At 33.7% G+C, this 17,814-nt stretch overlaps 4 protein-coding genes across 6 annotated transcripts; 2 read left to right on the forward strand and 2 right to left on the reverse strand.

Annotated features, from left to right (window-relative positions):
* Positions 1-201: 201 nt before the first annotated feature.
* On the reverse strand, positions 202-2,791 carry HAM1 (GRAS family transcription factor). Its single transcript, NM_130079.3, has one exon. It carries the CDS (start codon positions 2,370-2,372, stop codon positions 450-452), a length of 1,923 nt encoding a protein of 640 aa, NP_182041.1. The 5' UTR covers positions 2,373-2,791; the 3' UTR covers positions 202-449.
* Positions 2,792-6,603: 3,812 nt separating this feature from the next.
* On the forward strand, positions 6,604-8,131 carry ATG8E (AUTOPHAGY 8E). Of its 2 annotated transcripts, NM_130080.6 has the most exons (5): positions 6,604-6,718; positions 6,877-6,924; positions 7,047-7,102; positions 7,495-7,547; positions 7,647-8,131. In NM_130080.6, exons 2-5 carry the CDS (start codon positions 6,885-6,887, stop codon positions 7,864-7,866), a joined length of 369 nt encoding a protein of 122 aa, NP_182042.2. In that variant the 5' UTR covers positions 6,604-6,718; positions 6,877-6,884; the 3' UTR covers positions 7,867-8,131. The 2 variants fall into 2 exon arrangements, with proteins under 2 accessions (NP_182042.2, NP_850431.2); NM_180100.7 differs by having other exon boundaries at positions 6,694-6,924; positions 7,647-8,063.
* A 396-nt stretch (positions 8,132-8,527) lies between these two features.
* On the forward strand, positions 8,528-9,497 carry AT2G45180 (Bifunctional inhibitor/lipid-transfer protein/seed storage 2S albumin superfamily protein). Its single transcript, NM_130081.5, has one exon. The coding sequence runs from the start codon at positions 8,717-8,719 to the stop codon at positions 9,119-9,121; it is 405 nt and encodes a 134-aa protein (NP_566036.1). The 5' UTR covers positions 8,528-8,716; the 3' UTR covers positions 9,122-9,497.
* Positions 9,498-10,591: 1,094 nt separating this feature from the next.
* On the reverse strand, positions 10,592-13,119 carry AFO (Plant-specific transcription factor YABBY family protein). Of its 2 annotated transcripts, NM_130082.4 has the most exons (7): positions 12,779-13,119; positions 12,496-12,657; positions 12,269-12,401; positions 11,645-11,693; positions 11,479-11,554; positions 10,983-11,060; positions 10,592-10,867 (listed from the first exon to the last, which is right to left on the reverse strand). In NM_130082.4, exons 1-7 carry the CDS (start codon positions 12,890-12,892, stop codon positions 10,790-10,792), a joined length of 690 nt encoding a protein of 229 aa, NP_566037.1. In that variant the 5' UTR covers positions 12,893-13,119; the 3' UTR covers positions 10,592-10,789. The 2 variants fall into 2 exon arrangements, with proteins under 2 accessions (NP_566037.1, NP_001323472.1); NM_001337117.1 differs by lacking the exon at positions 12,779-13,119 and having other exon boundaries at positions 10,605-10,867; positions 12,496-12,768.
* Positions 13,120-17,814: the final 4,695 nt, after the last annotated feature.

Here is a 17,814-nt window from a genome sequence, read left to right on the forward strand (position 1 = left end):
CCGTGACTATTCATTCACTAGTTCCTAATTACATTCTAATGACTAGATAAAATTGTTTTTTTCTTTCAAAATTGATAAACTAACCTTTCTCAATGTATATGTAATAATGTATGACCTTAACCAGTTAACCCTAACAATGTAACAGGATCTTTACCAGAATTTTCCACAAGTCTATTTTAGTCCTAAGTAGACTCTGAAGATCCTAAAAAACATATCTCTTTAACAATTTCTGTTTTTGGACAAGAGATTTATGCATAAACTCAAAAAGAGCAAAATAAAATCTAACAAAAGGAGATTTTGATTATATATTCTGACTTCCTTAAAATGTTAAAACACAACAGTCTCGAAACTAAGAACATCATTGAACAACATAACAACATTTTAAAATCTGACAAAGAAAAACAGAGAAATTAGCTAAGCGAGAGAGAGATTTGTGGTTTCTTCTTCGTCTAACATTTCCAAGCAGAGACAGTAACAAGTTCTTTCCTTTGCCAACACATGACAAGTGAAGACTGCCTTTTCTCAACGTGAAACCCTCTCACCGGATTTCTCTGCAACAAACACTCCGCCTGAGCTTCCGCCATCTGACTCAAACTCGCCGGAGAAAACCCACATTGTGTAAACAAGATTCTCCACGGTGGAGATCTTTCAATCCAACGGTGTCGTTTCATCAACAGCTTCTCTATCGATGGTTGAACCCAAAACCTCTCGATACTCGAATCGTCCTGGTTCTGATTAGCATCAAGAGACTCAAGCAGAGAAGTGTGGTATTGAAGCGAATGAATCACTGCGTTTGGAAACGGCGCGTCGTTACGGTCACATCCTCTGTCTGAGCAAACGACGATGTTTGGTGATAGTTGTTTAAGGAATCGGAGGATTAACGGAAGGTAACCGGAGGCGACGGAGTTTACTGGAAGATTCACTGCGATTGCTTCTTTTTCCGATGAACGTAGAGAGAGTGGCCAATAAGCTGGGTTTAGAAGAAGCTCTACGCTTAGTAACTCGATTTCGAAAGGAATCTTGACTTCTCCGGCGAATGTTTTGAGATTTTCCTCTGTGAAACGAAGCTCGAACTCGTCGGAGACTGTAGAAGGTGGAGGAGCAAAGACTGTTAATTTCAGAGACGATGCTCTGTTTCTTCTTCTTCCTCCAACTCCGGAAGCGAGTTCTTGCATTAGAGACGACCATTGTCCTCCATATCCAACGTCGAAATCGATAATGTGGATCCGATCAAACCCTGATTCGTTGCAGGACTCAAGAATCGATTGATTCGCTGTGAAGTTAACGAATTGGAGAAACGGCGAGGTTTCGGAGAAGGATCTGTAAGCGGCGATTCGGAGAATCAGATTCTCCGGCGTGATTAACGGTGGTGATGATTCGTTGTGGATGAGTGAGAGGAGAGCTTCAGCGATGTGAGAAGCTGCTCTTTGAAACGGAGACTTGTGGTTACTACTAGTGTTGAGATGGTGATTGAGCCGCGCCAATATCCCTTGCGCGAGAACGGTGTGGTCGCCGTTGTTGTTTCCGGTGGTTCCGATTAGCTCCGCCGCGTTGAACAGCTGCTCGATGATGACTGACTGGTCATCGCCGGCCATTCCCGGCGACGGAACCGGAACCATAGCCACCGCCGTGGAAGAAGAAGACGACGGGAATTGTTGTTGCTGGTTGTTGTGATAAAACGGAAACTGAAACTGATGTTGACGACGAACCGGGTCGTGACCCGGATCCGGATCCGATAAAGGGAAAACGGGTTGATGAAGAGATCCGGAATTAAACCGTTTAGCCGGTGGAGATAACGGAGGATTATAGAACAGGCAATGATTTGAAGGATTGATCAAAGCTTCTGCTGGATTCGTAATCTCTTGAAACGGGAAGTTACACAGAAGATTCGAATTATCACTCACCGGAGCAGACACAGGCCCGGAACCAGACCCGAATCCGAAACCCGGGTCGAAAACACCGAAGGCAGAACCCGGGTCCATGATAAGTCTCAAGATACTCTGCTCTTGACCAGGAGAAGAAGCAGAGAGAACACCGTCAAGATCATCCAAACCCATCTGACTACATTTATTGTTATTGTTATCATCACCGGCGGTTACGGTGGTGTTGGTGACGGTGGTACCACCGCCGCCGTGAGAGGAAGACAGCGTGGTGGTGGTAGAAGAATAAGAAGCGAGAGGACTAGGACTTCTTAGAGCGTCGAGAACAGACGTCGGCTCCGGTAAAAAACCACCGACAACATAACCAAGATCTTCTTGTTTTGCTTCGGTTTTGTCTTGATTGGACCAGATTTTCTGAGAATCTGAATAGAAAGAAGAAGAAGATAAACCAAACACCCCCTCCCCTTGAAACCTTTCAAAGGATAAGGGCATCGCCTCCTCAACAACACAGAGTAACTGTAAAAACAAAAAACCCAGAAAAAAATAACCCTAGAGAGAGAGAGAGAGAGAGATCTCAAGAACAGAACAGAAAGACAACAAAAGAAGAGAGAGAGAGGTTATGTCTCAGAGTGGTTAATGTACGGAAGAAAGAAACACATGCAAAGCTCAAAACTTGTAATTGGCGCCCCAACTTTCTTTAATTTTTTCTTCTTTCTCTAAAATCACTTTCTTTCTTTTTTCTTTCTCTGTAGCTGTTATATGGATGCGTGCAATATATAAAAAGTGGTCTTCATCAATGCTCTATCTCTCTCTCTCTCTCTAAATCTTTTGGTTTTTGTAATAAGGAATTTTCATTTCTTTTTTTTCTTTCTGGTTTCTCGTCCTCTATGTGTGGCTTATGTCTGTAGATGTACTTATCTACATATGTACCGTGTTCTTGTGCCATCATTGTCGAGTCTCTTCGCAAATCCAGCGCGTGACTCTACTCTCCCCCTACAACTTAATTTGTCTTACTCTTTCAATTTTGGCCGTAAGTTGCTTCTTCTATAGTACTATTATAGAGGTTTGTGTACGAGCTAATTCTATCTACTTGTAAATTTTGAAACAACAAAGTACTACTAGTTGCTTATCATTTTTGTGTACAACGAATTTAGTGGTCTTGCGATGATGTCTATAACTGGATAATCCCTCTATAACAACATTTCCTCAAAAGGAACTAAAACATGTTTTTGCCATTTTTATTTTTATTGGTTGATTTTTCTTTATCTTCGAAAAATCTAAAACAAATTCTTCCAACATACCATTGGAAAATAATACAATAACGGAAGGGAAAATAAAAAAAAAGAATTTCACCTCTCAGTTTAAATAATTTCCCGTTTTCACGTACTTTATTTTCGAATACTTTCTCCAAAATAATGAAAGAAAGGGTCACTGATCTGAAACAGTGTTTTTTGAAAGAAAAAAAAATCTTACATATGCCGAGGAAACAGAGCAAAAAGACGAAACTGACGCAGATGGTTCATTACTAATATTTACTTTAATTCCCAATTTTACCCTTAAGATTCGAGGAAGACACTGCAAAAGAGAGAAGGACAATATAGTAATTAGAGGGGAAACAAGTCTGGCAGGTGGCTTTGGGCCTGGTTTTCGAAACTGAATCTGACGGACCGGTGCTCTATTTGAGTGTCTCTCTGGTGTGGCTTTTTGAAGATTTTTTGAAAACATCGAGACCAAAATCTTTCAACGGCTGAGATGCTTTGTCTCACTTCAAATCCATTGGCTCTAAATTATGTTGGAAGTATTCTTCCTTTTTCTTTAATTAGTCTTAACTACAAAATCTAAGATGGTGGTGGTGTCGATTACTTTAACTCGTGATTTAAAAACTAAACTCTTTTTTGCAAAGAACTTAAAGTTGTTAATCATAACATGTGTTAGTTAAATAACTAACACTATTTTATTCGAATTTATTATTAGGACCTTTTTTTGTTCATGGAATTTATTTTCAAAACTACATTATATTCATATATATATATATATATATATGTATTAAAGTTTTTGAAGAAAATACTAGTATTGTTTTGTGTGAAAGCATCTCGAAACATTTCCACTATTTTGTTAAAAACCTAAACTATAAGTTTATATTATTTGAATCGCACTTTGATATATTAATTTTGGTCAATGAAAATGACATTGCTATGTCAAATTTTTCACTCTGCTATTTGTTTTAAAACAAATGTTCATTTAAATATTAAGTAGTTAATGTACATTTTGTCCATTCTTAATAAACTACTTACATTAGGTATACAATATTAAAACAGTACTAAACACCGGTGTTGGAAACCAAACTTATGTTAAAATTATAAAACAATTTTTTCCTTGTCAACACAAATCAAATTAATCGCACGGTCCCAATATGTTGTTCACAATTTCTAAGAAAATTCGTGGTAATGAAACACCTCGATGACATAACATGGATCACGCTAACATATTTGTTTATTCTATATCTAATTCACTACTACATCTACAACCATAACAAGCACACAACAATAATATAATAGCATTACCAATAAATCAAGTGGTTATGTATGTATTTAACAACAATAAGTGGAGTAAATGAAAATCAAACAAGGAGATGGGCAGCTGGATTTCCAAGACAAGATTGAAATTCTTGGTTGCTTGTGTATGAATGTAAAGTAGACATGCTTATTATGTTATTATTATGTATCAGTATTGCCTTGAGTTAACCATATATTTACGTTCTTAAACCAGAAAGAAAAAAACAGATTATTATTATTATTATTTGAGCATTGTCATTATGAGAGACATGGTTTATTTCCCAAGACAAATCACAAACCTCCATGTGAGTTTCCACCACTATTGTGTCTCTGTCCTAAAACAAAATGTGTATCGCATTAAATTAGTTTTCGCCCCTTTTTGTTATTTTTAGAATACAAATTACCAACTTGCTTATTCAATCTTAGAGGTGATGACTAGCTAAAGAAGGGACACCACTAACGTGCCACTTGTGTAGAGATATTCAATTGTATATTATATAGTATGCAATATGAATTTTGTTTTGTTTTTTATATAATTTATATTTTTTCCGCCAATATTATTTTATTTATATGAAGTCTTAACTTATTAAACGTTTGCACAAAAAAGAAAAAATAAACTTCTTATTACGTCTCATACACAGGGTTCGGACCTTATTAGTGGCATTTGCGCAGAGTTACTATTATCGATCACTTAAAAACATATATAGGAAAAGTATATCGGTAATGGAGCTCTAGATGTAGAAATTTCGTAATGAAATTATGAAATCTCAATTAAGATGAACATGGCATGGCATACCTAGCCTAGTTGTATCGATGTTATGTTTGGATTTATATGCTTATGGCAGAAAGTAACAAATACAGAAATACAATAATGCTACTACATGGTTATAATATATGGTCTCTTTTGTTAAGACAACGACCAACACAACTACACCACAAGATAATCATCGATTAGTACATTATTAAATCTTAACTATTATTGCTAAAATCTAGGGATAGTTGAAATATAAAACTATACGATGCACTATTACATACATTCTCCATTAATCATTTGGTAATGATGAAGTGCTCCAATTATATACTACCTTTCTTTATTTTGTTATGTTCCTTAACATCTCTATTACTAAAGATTTTCGGAGATTATGAAATATTGTGAGGCATATATGATATATTCATACAAATTACTCTACACGTTTTTGAAAATTGATAGGTTTAAACATGATTGTACCAGGGAAGACATGGTCAAACAGAAAGCTATTAGCTTTGATGAGGGACCTCTTAACAAAAAATTTGTTGGTAGAGCCAAAATGATTGAACTGACAAATTTTCATAGAGTTTGGTGAATTGAATAACTCCATATGACCAATTCTGTTTTGTAAGACAACGAAAATTATGTTTTTCGAATATCTTTGTGTTATCGTACAGAGGAGCGAGTCACCAGAAAGCACAAACACAACGATTTTGTATCAATTACATCGATACGCAATACAAATATTTGGAATATGTCATACATATGTATTGGGCCTTTATCTCATGTCTCATCAAACCTCGTATCTATCATAAACTTACGATTCACAGACCCACTTACTACTTATTCTGGCCCATTAAAGTTCTTCTTTTTTTGTCGGTTCTAGCCCATTAAAGTTCAGCAACCCTTATTATTCATTTTTTAGTCTTTCTATTTCTAATTATTCAATTTTATCCAAATAATGAATGAATAAAGTTAAACACCGACACTGTTATATATATATATATATATAACAATACACCGCCACGTGAGAACTACGAATGGGAATTTCGCATTACATGTTTCGTTAACAATATAAACTGGAGGAAAAAAACACATCGAAAGGAAAAAAATTCAATGTAAGAAAAAGTGAGGGAAAGGCAAATCAAAGACGTGTTCTACACTAAAAGGAAAAGTATGAGGAAAAACTAACAATAAATTAAACAAAATTTGGTATTTTATTACGTAATAGTAGTATTAATTAATTAAAAGAATTGACATTGACCTAACAAAAATTCTTAAAACAAAAAGAAAGAAAAATTTGTTTGAACAATAATGGAATGACTTTGTTTGTTTGGAGAACAAGCTAAGCTGACGTGTCTAATAACTCAACACGTCAGCTAACAGACATATATAAACAAGTGTATATAGAGTTAACGTTATCCAATCATAGACGAAAAGAAAAAGGTTCCTTTTTTTGACTTTGTATCCGTAGATCATCTTCTTCTTCTTCTTCCAGAGTTTTATCCTTATCCGTTCCATCAAATTCTCTCTCTGTAAGTTTTCTGTTGATTTCTCTGTTACATACTCTGTTTTGATTTCTCTAGATTTAGAATTCATTTTTTTCCCCGAAAAGACGCGGAATTTCGATTTGGGTGTTGAAAACAAAATTAGGGTTTTGTGTCTCAATTTCTTTGATTGTGTATATTCTCAGAAGCAAAGATGAATAAAGGAAGCATCTTTAAGATGGACAACGATTTCGGTTAGTCTTTTATTCTTTACTGTTTCGATTTTGTGACCTAGAATCAGTATAGAGGCATACATGTGTATCAGCGTTCATATCTGTATATGTATATCTGATTTCTAGAGATTGTTTATGTGCAGAAAAGAGAAAAGCTGAAGCTGGAAGGATCAGGGAGAAATACCCTGATCGAATTCCTGTAAGTTTTGTTTTGATTTTTATCTGATTTTGTTCTGGTCTTGTAAGGTTTTCTTATGGTAATAGATCTCTGTTTTGCGTGTCTTTCAATTTATGATGTAGCATGAGTCTGTGTATGTAATTTAATAGTTTAGTTTGGGATGCATCTGTCTTTGTGTTGTTTTTGTTAATTTGATCAGTTCTGTTCTGTTCTTGTAAGGTTTTCTTATGTTTTTGTACCTGTGTTTGCGTATTTATCAATGTATGCTGAATTCGGTTTCACAAACAATATCATGAATCTTCGTGGTGAAATTTAGTTTAGGTTACAGAACATTAGCTTCGTTGTTTGAGAATCCAATACTGTTTGTTTTTTCTACAAGATTCAGATTATCTTACATTGTAGTTTGGTTGCAGGTGATTGTGGAAAAGGCTGAGAAAAGTGAAGTCCCAAATATAGACAAGAAGAAGTAAGTACCTTTTGTTGATCATGTTAAACTTGTTATTTGTTCAATGTTTTCAAGACTTGTATGTAATTTTGGAATTGTTCTGGATTTTGATAAATGCAGGTACCTTGTGCCATCAGACCTAACAGTTGGTCAATTTGTGTATGTGATTCGGAAGAGAATCAAACTAAGTGCAGAGAAAGCTATCTTCATTTTCGTAGACAATGTTCTTCCTCCAACAGGAGAGCTAATGTCAAGCGTTTACGAGGATAAGAAAGACGAAGATGGCTTCCTTTACATCACTTACAGTGGCGAGAACACATTCGGTGCTTCTTCAATCTAATCTCTGACCTCTGAGAATCCGCCACGTTTTAATGCTTCTTCCCAACTTTCAATTTGTGTGTATAGTTTGTTCTCAATATTTATCATTTCTCAAATAATTGTGATTACTATCTTCTTTTCACTTGTTAAAATGTACATAGACTAATCTTATAATATTATCTTCCTTTGGTATTATAAGTTTGTGTGGCTTTCTTTCTCCCTCAAAGATTTCATTCATTAGACTGGTATCATTTGATGATGCTACTACATGAATTCTTTCTTGGATACTAAACGGACCACTCTAGAAGGTATCTTACAAATTTGGATAAACTAGACCAAACCAAATATTGGAAACGAGTAATGATGAGATGTAGACTCTTTGAATTTTGTTTTTGGGATTATCTTGTCCAGTTGCATTTGGAAATATAATCGGTTGATGCTGAAAGATCTATCATTCATAAAAAAATCTAAAGGAATGGGGACTAATGCAATGTAAAACAATATCTTATCAACAACGTATAATGGATCTACACAACTATGATCAAACTGATGCATACCACCCAGAGAGACACTCTGTCTCAAAGTTTGTGGAGCCTCTTCTTTCACAAACAAACAAGACAAAAATCTTGTCTTTTCCCTTTCTGTGATAGAAAAATAAATTAACAATTCCTAAAAAATAGTCTAATCAATTTCAAGACCTCAAGTTGCAAAAGCCAACTAGCTGGATAGTTTTGTTTCTTACTCTAATTTTCTTAAGTCGCTCACATGCTATTTTATCTCTCGGTATATGTAATTAGTAATAACTTGTTCTATATAAACCATGTCCTATATCTCTCCTTCACATTCATCCCAAAACATTACAAAACGTTACAATGGCTTCTAAGGCTCTTGCAGTTACAGCTCTTCTTATTACACTTAATCTTCTTTTCTTCACCTTTGTAACCTCCACAAAATGTCCACCAACTACTCCTAAACCCCCAAAAACCCCGAAATCGCCTAAGAAGGCTCCTGCCGTGAAACCCACTTGTCCTACCGACACACTTAAGCTTGGTGTTTGCGCAGACTTATTGGGCCTAGTTAACGTTGTTGTTGGTTCTCCACCAAAGACTCCTTGTTGTACACTTCTTCAAGGTCTTGCTAATCTTGAAGCTGCGGTTTGTCTCTGCACCGCTCTTAAAGCCAATGTCTTGGGGATTAATCTCAATGTTCCTATTGATCTAACCTTGCTGTTGAACTATTGTGGCAAGAAAGTTCCTCATGGTTTCCAATGTTCTTGAAGATTTGAGACTTTAAAAGAGAAAAATCTCTTTGGTTTGCTATGTTTTTATATGTTTGTTTCTACTGTTATCTATTGTTTTTGTGAGAAAAAGCTTTGTTCTGTCACTGTTGAGTTTGATGTAATGCTTGAGCTTGTTCATGATAGAACCTTTGTTCTCTCAATATTGAGTTTGATGTAATGCTTGAGCTTGTTAATGGATTTTATGTTCTTAGTATTTCTCCTCTCGTCCATAAATGACATTCAATCATAACGCTCTTCTATTCGTGCTCATGCTTCAACGCCTCTATTTGGTTTAGAGGGTCTCTACGTGGTCTCTTATTGGTTAATTATTATCCAACCCAACATAGGCCCATATGGACCTATAAGTCCAGAACAACATGGACCACATTAGAAAGCGAAAGGGTAAAGCCGTCATTGTTGCATACAACACGTAGAAATTAGATGGGTCTAGAAGTAACGAAACACTGCGTTTTGTTGGATTCTTCTTTTGGAACTCGTAAATTGACAACTAAGCTTGTTTACTCGATGTTGGGGAGTGTATAGTACGATGATCGGAAAATGAAATAAATATAGTCGGAGACTGAAGAAAACTATTCTGAGAAGCAATTTCCGTTGGGATCCGGTGCTAAGGATTTAAATCATTTTTTAGTCCAAAAAAAAAAAGAAAAAAAAAAGAAGGATTTAAATCATTTTATTATCATCGCATTATTGTATACCAGGCCCACTGATTGCTAAGGAAACTCGTCATTAATATTAATGGGCCGAATTCTAGTAGGCCTGATAACATATAGTCACTTGACCCAAAACGTTTTTTTTTTGTTATTTATCATGCTTGCTCATATCCTAATGTCATTTTTGTTTGATTTGCTACTTATATCCACCGCTCTATATTGCACCAAAAGAAAAAAAGACGAGTTAAATTTAAGTCTGATATACACTTTTAGATTAGCTTATTGCTATCACTGAATTTTTGATCTTACGAAATAAATTTATCTTAACTTTTAATTTCCCTCTATTTTGACAACAATTGTCGTTTGATGCATGCCCCAGTTCTTATTTAATTATACCATATCACTATTATAAAACCATTAATGGGAGCAATAAGATTGAACCATATGCAACAATCTCAAGAATCAGATTTTGAATGGAGAAATTTGAACAGAATCACATCGTTTTACATGTTTTCGGGAAGCAAATGCTTGTGCATATTTCCATTCTTAGTTTAGTTTGAATTTTGAAATGTAATATGATCATTCCCCTCTTGTTTTCTCTTCGGTTAAATTTTTGTGATATATTCATTCTGGAGGAAAAAAAGCTTTGGATTAATTGGTGGTTGTAATTTCCTTTGAGTTTCTTTTACATATGGCGATGGTGTAAAAATCTATTAAAAAAGTCTGATTATTTAAATTTCAAATTCGGCTTTCAGTAATAATAAGAAAACATTTTGATAAGTTAATTAATTATACAACTACAAATGAAAATTAACTTAAGAAACCCCATTAATTAGCAAGATTTTTGATTACAACAACAGAAAAAGACACATGCATATTTATAATATATATAAATAAGTTCAAGAAAGGAAAAGAAACCACAACTTTTGGACATGATAAACCCTAAGAAATTGGATTTCAATTCCTCAAATACTTAGTCGATTATATTTATCTCTTTAATAAGGAGTCACACCAACGTTAGCAGCTGCAGGAGCGTAGAACCCTTCTTTCATCACCATGTTATCCTCTCCCTCCTACACACATGTTTAAGATATGATCCAAATCAATTGAAATTATATTTGTATATATGATATTACATAAAAGTATATGCATTAAAGATGTAAGGTATGTCGACAGATTAGGGTTTACCTGTTGGGGCATGTTGGTTTTCTTCACGGGTTGATTGTCTGGCACGAGCCCGAAGTGTATGTGGGGGAAGTGGGCCCACTGCATTACACATAAACAACATACGTACAAGACACATATCAACTTGTGTTATAACCCGACAAAATTCTTTACTCCTAATTTCAGCTATACCTACATATATGACTGTTTAATATATATACAACTAATACAAGAGCAACTATACGCATAGATAAAATCAAACCCTAGTTTCTGCCGGCAATCTAAACCAAGTTGTGATGTTAGTAGTATCAATGGCTTAAATTCTTTAGTAAAGGAAAACAAAGAATACTTAAAACGCATCACTTCTAACTAGAATTTTCAGCGTTTAAAAAAATAATTTTTTTATTGAACTAGAGATAAATATGGATTATCAAGGACTCTTTTGATTATTAAAATTTGATTCAACCAATGGATAACAGTTTAATATAAATTTTTGGGATGTGAGAAATAAGGTTCTTACATTCTTGGCAGCAGCACTAAAGGCTTCTCTGTGGCTTATATCAGGATTACCAGCTTTGATACGTTGGATCTCCTCCCTAAAATAAAAACGTGACAAGGAATTATATTAATGTTACACAGTTATGGTTAGAATATGAATGATTGTAAAAATTAAATAAGAGACTCACTTGATGAATCGGTTATATGCGGATGGGACTCTCTGTCTTTTCTCTGGAGCTGGCAATGGCGAAATTCAACGGCAAAGACAAAGCGAAAAAACAAAAACTCAGACAGAAAGAGACAAACACTCATTAAAACTACTTTCATTGTCTTTTTTCTCTCTCACACAAATACTTTCTCTCTCTAACCCATCATCACTTCATCATGTTTTTTTAAAGACAAGCCCATCTTCTAACATATTACATAGATTTTTTCTCTTTAGCTAGATTTCCGGGGGATCCATGAATCTATCTCCCCGTTTCTTTTATCGTCACTATTTTAATGTTTACCAACGCTAAAAGCCATCTAGGATATGTAGACAATCAACACATACTAAAGTTCATGGATCAATGAATATTTTAAATATACAAAATCATAATCTCTCATGTCTCCTTCTAGTATACAAAGAAAAGAAAGGTAAAAAATCTCCTTCTAGACTTAATTCAATGGTGCTAGGGTTTGAACGAGATCCAGTGAAAGTTAAATAAGAAAAGCTATGCATGTCTTAATGGCGATTCATCATCACAACCAAATTATAAACACGGTTAGCATAGAAGTTAATATCATAAAAGTGAGAAGAATTAGTATCTTACGGCGGTTAACGGGTGGTGCTTTAGGAATCTCATGTTGTTGATGAAGATCCATGAAAGATGGTATGTCATTCATAGTAGGATGTTGATTCATCATCATCATATTCATGTTAGACGGTGCATCTCTCAGCTCCTCCTACAATAATATTTATATCCTTGAGGCTTGAGATTACTTCCAATAAGCTAAATGAGACCCTATAAGATTATGTATTTGAATTTTGTTTAAGTACCAGAATATCCTGGGGATTGAAGTAAGAGTGAGGACCGAGCTGGAGCTGGAGCTGGTTAGAAGCTGGGAGGACATATGATCTCATGTTCACCGAAAGGAGATTGGTACAGCAACCACATCGGACAGTTACGGTCTTGAACAAGCTTGTGTAAGGAACATTAACCTATAAGCACACAAAAGAAACAATGAATTTAAAAAACCCCTAATCTTGTATAGATCAAGAAGATGAGAAGTTGGAGGAGAAAAAATGAGAGAGAAAGTATTGAAGAGAGGTTATTTTGTACCGCAAGGATGGTTTGGCAAAAGTTGCATTGGACATAGCAGAGATGGTCGGAAGGAGAGAAGTGGTCCGGTGAACAAACAGCTGAGGAAGGGGAGGACATAGACGACATAGACATCTTTTTTGTAAGAAGGGGAAAAATATTGGAAGCTGATCTTTTTTTGGGAGTGTTTGGGGATTTGATTGATTGATGGGTATTTGACTGATCAGAGGATTCTTGATAAGGAGAAAATAAAAAACCCCACCATGATCTGATCTTCTTGATTGTTGGGTTGCTGTGTATTATATACCACAAAGGAAGATATATAGAGAGAGAAGAGGTGAAAGGAGTGAGAAGGGAAAGGGGATATTAATATATTAGAGGGTAAAAATTAAACAACAAATGCTCTAATTGTAGCCTCTAGGTCGTCTACTATTAATTTCGTTAATTAATTCGGTAATACTGTGTGTATATATATAATGTGGTGTATTATACATTTCAATTCAGCGATACATATATTCTTTAAAGAAATTCTCCAATGGGTTATATACAATTTTAGGTTTTGAATAGTATAACAGAGTCAGCGGTAGTGAACCAGCAACATAAATGGAATAAGTTTGGATGGTGTAGAACAGATAACACAAACCAAATAAAAATAAATATGCCGGTGTTTAATAAGACAATAACTATTTATATAATTTTTCATTAAATCAAGTGGCCGAATAAAATTTATGATCGATAAAATAAACATACATTAGTTTTTTTAATAAGTTTCGGAACTACACCCTAAACACCATTTGAATAAGCAGTTCATTTTTTTCACAAACAGTTTTTTTTATACCTTTTCCGTATATTCTTATAAATTGTATTGCCACATAACAATTGAATTGTACCACCACTATACCGCACTCTTTGTTTTTATTTATCACAAAATGCATAATCTTGACAAGTGGATCCAGATATTAAACAAATGTTAAATTACTTTGAACATAATATTAATTGACAAAAGAATTGGACAATTTCTTTACAAATATCACTTCTTTTTTTTTGATAAAAATATACATCTCACTTAGATCTTTTTTAATTTTTAATTAGTCAAATGATGCGAGTTATTATTAAATCTTTGTTGTCAACATCCAATATAAGATTTCTTTTTGATAATGCCTATATTAGAAATTCGGTTGACCATGCGGTCTCACCCTTACTAGAAAACGTAGACATTAAGCATCTATACCGTTGTACCTCTAAGATGACCTTGTGGTCACAAGGAGACAAGACTGATGACAAAATAGTTTTGAGGATATTATCGCTTAAAGATGGACCTTTTTCTATCTGATCTCAAACAATTACAAACCTAATTTTGCAATCAATTAAATTTTGGTCTATACAATTAAAAGCACATGTTAATATATGAAAATAGCTATAGGCATTTATGTTTCTATATAAATAGAACAAGAAATTCTAACTAAAGAATCAAATTTATAGCTACTATACAAAACTTTCGACAAAAATATGAGATTGGATCAATATAGCGATGACCACTAAACTACAAACCACTTCATGATCAATTTTGAAATCTTAGGAAGAAGATATTGTAGTACTAGTATGAACAAGGGAAGATTGAGGCATACATTAGAAGATTCGCGAGCTTAGGCTTTGGGGTTGGGGTTGCACGTGATGACACATGTAATGTGTTTGCAAGTAAGTTAAGAAACGACGAAGCTCTTGAAAAAAAATTTAAGTGAAAAAAGTTTTAAAGCTTTGACAATAGAATTCGCAGTTCCCAATGGAGGAAGAGAAGAGAGGAGAGAGAGAGGGCGGCAGAGGTGGGGGGAAGAAAGGGACGTGTGCATGGGAGTGATTAAGCGTCGCCTCATTCACCCGTTGTTGTCATTCCTTAATTACCACTGCCATTACTTTTTCTCGTTTCTCTATACAATTCCTTTCCTATTTTTTTAATTTTTTTTTTAATTATTAGTATTTAATTTCAATTGAAACATACTTTGTTTTGTTTGTTTGTATCATGTATGTATATGTAGAGATAAACATGATGCTCCATTTTTATTGATTGGTTATCATTAGCTTTTTAGTCAATTATATGATTGTTTTTTCCCCCTCCATTTGAATATTTGGAATCATCCAAGTCTAGACTTTCCATGAAAGCGAAAGTAAATTAATTCTATTTTTGTAGTTAAAATTTCCGAGTTAACCGGCTGCTTATCAATATACTAGTTTTATATTTCCGTTTAACTTAAATCGTTATTTTGTTGTTTTAAAATATTTGGCATTTATCACTTAATAATTTACGCACGCTCTCAAATGTGTATCCGAATTTCATTGATTAGGATAAGGAAACTATATGATTTATCTTCCTAGCTATTTTCTAGATTACAATTTTATTTTTAGTTTGTATTGCTTTTGCTGGATAAGAAAACTCTTTTTAACTAAGAATTATACAAGGGAAACAGCCAATATACTAATGTAGTGTTTCTCAATGATAGTTTTAAAAGCGCCATGAATATGTACGTATATATAGGAACACCATATTGGTGAAAGCCACGAGCAAAACTCCACACGTAATTAATTTCAAACCTACATATGATTTTATATAATATTCCATTCTCATTTCAAGTATAGATGTCTAAGAAAATATCTATGCACCTACTTGCGAAAATGATGCAATGCATATATCATATATGTTTTGTCCCACCAATTGAAAATAACTCCTTAGCTTGTATATCAATATTAATTAGTATTTGTTACTAATCGATCCGAAGAATCATAGAATTAGATTATGTAATGCAAAATCAATCGTGTTATTGCTACTAGTATTTCCTGCCCCCAAACAACATTTAAGTGGTTAAGTTAGTTAATATTTCGTAATCTCACAAGCAATTATTCATATGGTTGTGCAATCCCTAACATTCGGTTACCGAAAAAAACACATTATTTTGTAAATTCAGCATAACTTAACATATGAAGAATCAAGCTCCGAAATATTGCAATCAGCTACTATTTATTGCCTCACAATTAATAACATTTAAGTGGTCATATAAGTGTTTGACAAAGAAAAAAAGGTGGTTATATCGGTAAAAGGTCGACCAAAGATGCAAATATAAAAGGCGGAAGTTTTGAGTATTAAGGCGTGCATAATTTTTGGTTATAAGGAAGGAAACGTTGAAAATGTTGGTCTGATCATACTTTACTAGAAACGTATATAATGTTAGGGTTAGCCCACACTTTTGTCGCAATTTGGGCGATGGGAATGCAGAGATAGTACACACATGTATTGGAAATTTAAATGTTTATATACATGCATGTATGTGTGTTCTGAGATCATAGGCGTGACATTGACATTTCCCTATTCTTTTCTCTTCTGATTGGTTTAGAAAAGCTTTTGCCATAAACCCCCAATCTATTTGTACATCTAATGAGAAAGTACTTACAATTTAATTGAAGCAATAATTCATACTCTCCACTTCTCATATATATGCATGATTATGAAATAATTCTTTCAGTTTTTTACTTTTCGAAAAAAGTAACTAATTAACTTGCCAATGATGTTTCAATCAATTAATTGATATCCATTAATTAAAACGAACTTAATTCTTCAAATGGTGTGTGCATAATAGATTGTCTGGGGACTTTCTCCTTTCGAGAATAATATATCATCTTTTACTTATTATATTAGTTTTGTTTTTTTTCACAAACATCCAAATTGTAAAGGTATAAACTGAACCCCACATGTCTGAAAGTAAATATTAGTGTCAATGGAAGTCAACCATCATTTGTCTTTGGAGATCAATTATAGACACTAATCAAGTTCACTACAAAAAAGTAGACAAAGCCCATTACTATATAAGAAATAGCAACAGATGTTGACAACTTTTAAAATATCATCTCACAAATTTTATGTCGTTTAATATCAAATTTATCAGCACCGACTAAAACCGTGTTACATGGCAGTACACTTCAATTGTTAATACTATTTCTGCTTCACTCGTTAAACTCATTTTAGCTACTAAAGACATTGAGAAGAGAGTACTACTTGTATTAGTTAAATATACAGTAGTTTGAACCATTCTAGTTCCGAATAGTAAAAGTATGTACGCATCTATAAGATCAGAAACTCTGTTGTTTACAAAATTAATAAAAACAAAAATGTGCCCTATGCTTGCTACTTGGCAGGGATGAGTTAGAAATGGGCTGTTGCGCAGAACAAAGAATAATGGCTTTTCAAAGTATCATATTTTTTATATATACACACATTCCTATATACATACATAGATGTGTGTGAATAAAGCATTTACTTATTCTGTGCTTGAAAAAGGTATCAGATATGAAGACTATAGGGTTTCTCCAGTTCTATTTTCTATCTTCTTTTTATACAAAAACTACGATTCTGAAAATCTTATTCAATTATTAAAAAGCAAATGGGTTTTTGTAAGATTCCGCTTTCTACATAATTCTTATATAATTGGCCTGAGTAAATTATAGAGTAACAAATTCTCGGATATCAAGGAGAGCGACAGTGTGGGTAAAACAAAATTTACGAGTGGGTTCAAACTCTGAAAGTGAGTAAAAAAGAGAACGATGTTCACATGTACATGCATTTTATTTCATTTTGTCAACAATATAAATTACTTGAATTTAAATATCCTGATGTTGATACTTCACCCATACTAATACAAACCACTAGATTATATACTTTGGTCACGTATTAATGTTTTATGTGTACACCAAAACATTTATTTTTGAAACAAAGAGATTAAGTAGCATTAACACTCAAATTTATCAGAGAGAGAAAGGCTAACTTCAACTATATGTTTTTCTACTCACCAAAAAAAACTATATGTTTTTCTGAAAAATATCATCTATTCTACAAAACCATATTTAATAACTACGAAAAATTTTAGTCAATCGAACTCAGATCGTGATATCGTAACAACTATAATGAAAACTACTATAATACAAATTTCATTCTGTACAAATTAGATAAAGAAATACTCATTTTTATACATAATAAAAACAAACAAAAAAATTATAAAGAGAGTTAATTT

This window comes from Arabidopsis thaliana, chromosome 2 (genome assembly GCF_000001735.4).
Source record: "Arabidopsis thaliana chromosome 2, partial sequence".
NCBI lineage: Eukaryota > Viridiplantae > Streptophyta > Magnoliopsida > Brassicales > Brassicaceae > Arabidopsis > Arabidopsis thaliana.

Coding starts and splice junctions, on each gene's coding strand:
- HAM1 (NM_130079.3), bottom strand. CDS start 2,372: ATGCCCTTATCCTTTGAAAGGTTTCAAGGGGAGGGGGTGTTTGGTTTA.
- ATG8E (NM_130080.6), top strand. CDS start 6,885: ATGAATAAAGGAAGCATCTTTAAGATGGACAACGATTTCG. Junction 6,925..7,046: donor TAAGATGGACAACGATTTCG/GTTAGTCTTTTA, acceptor GTTTATGTGCAG/AAAAGAGAAAAGCTGAAGCT. Junction 7,548..7,646: donor CCAAATATAGACAAGAAGAA/GTAAGTACCTTT, acceptor TGATAAATGCAG/GTACCTTGTGCCATCAGACC.
- AT2G45180 (NM_130081.5), top strand. CDS start 8,717: ATGGCTTCTAAGGCTCTTGCAGTTACAGCTCTTCTTATTACACTTAAT.
- AFO (NM_130082.4), bottom strand. CDS start 12,892: ATGTCTATGTCGTCTATGTCCTCCCCTTCCTCAGCTGTTTGTTCACCG. Junction 12,658..12,778: donor TTTGCCAAACCATCCTTGCG/GTACAAAATAAC, acceptor GTGTGCTTATAG/GTTAATGTTCCTTACACAAG. Junction 12,402..12,495: donor TCAATCCCCAGGATATTCTG/GTACTTAAACAA, acceptor ATATTATTGTAG/GAGGAGCTGAGAGATGCACC.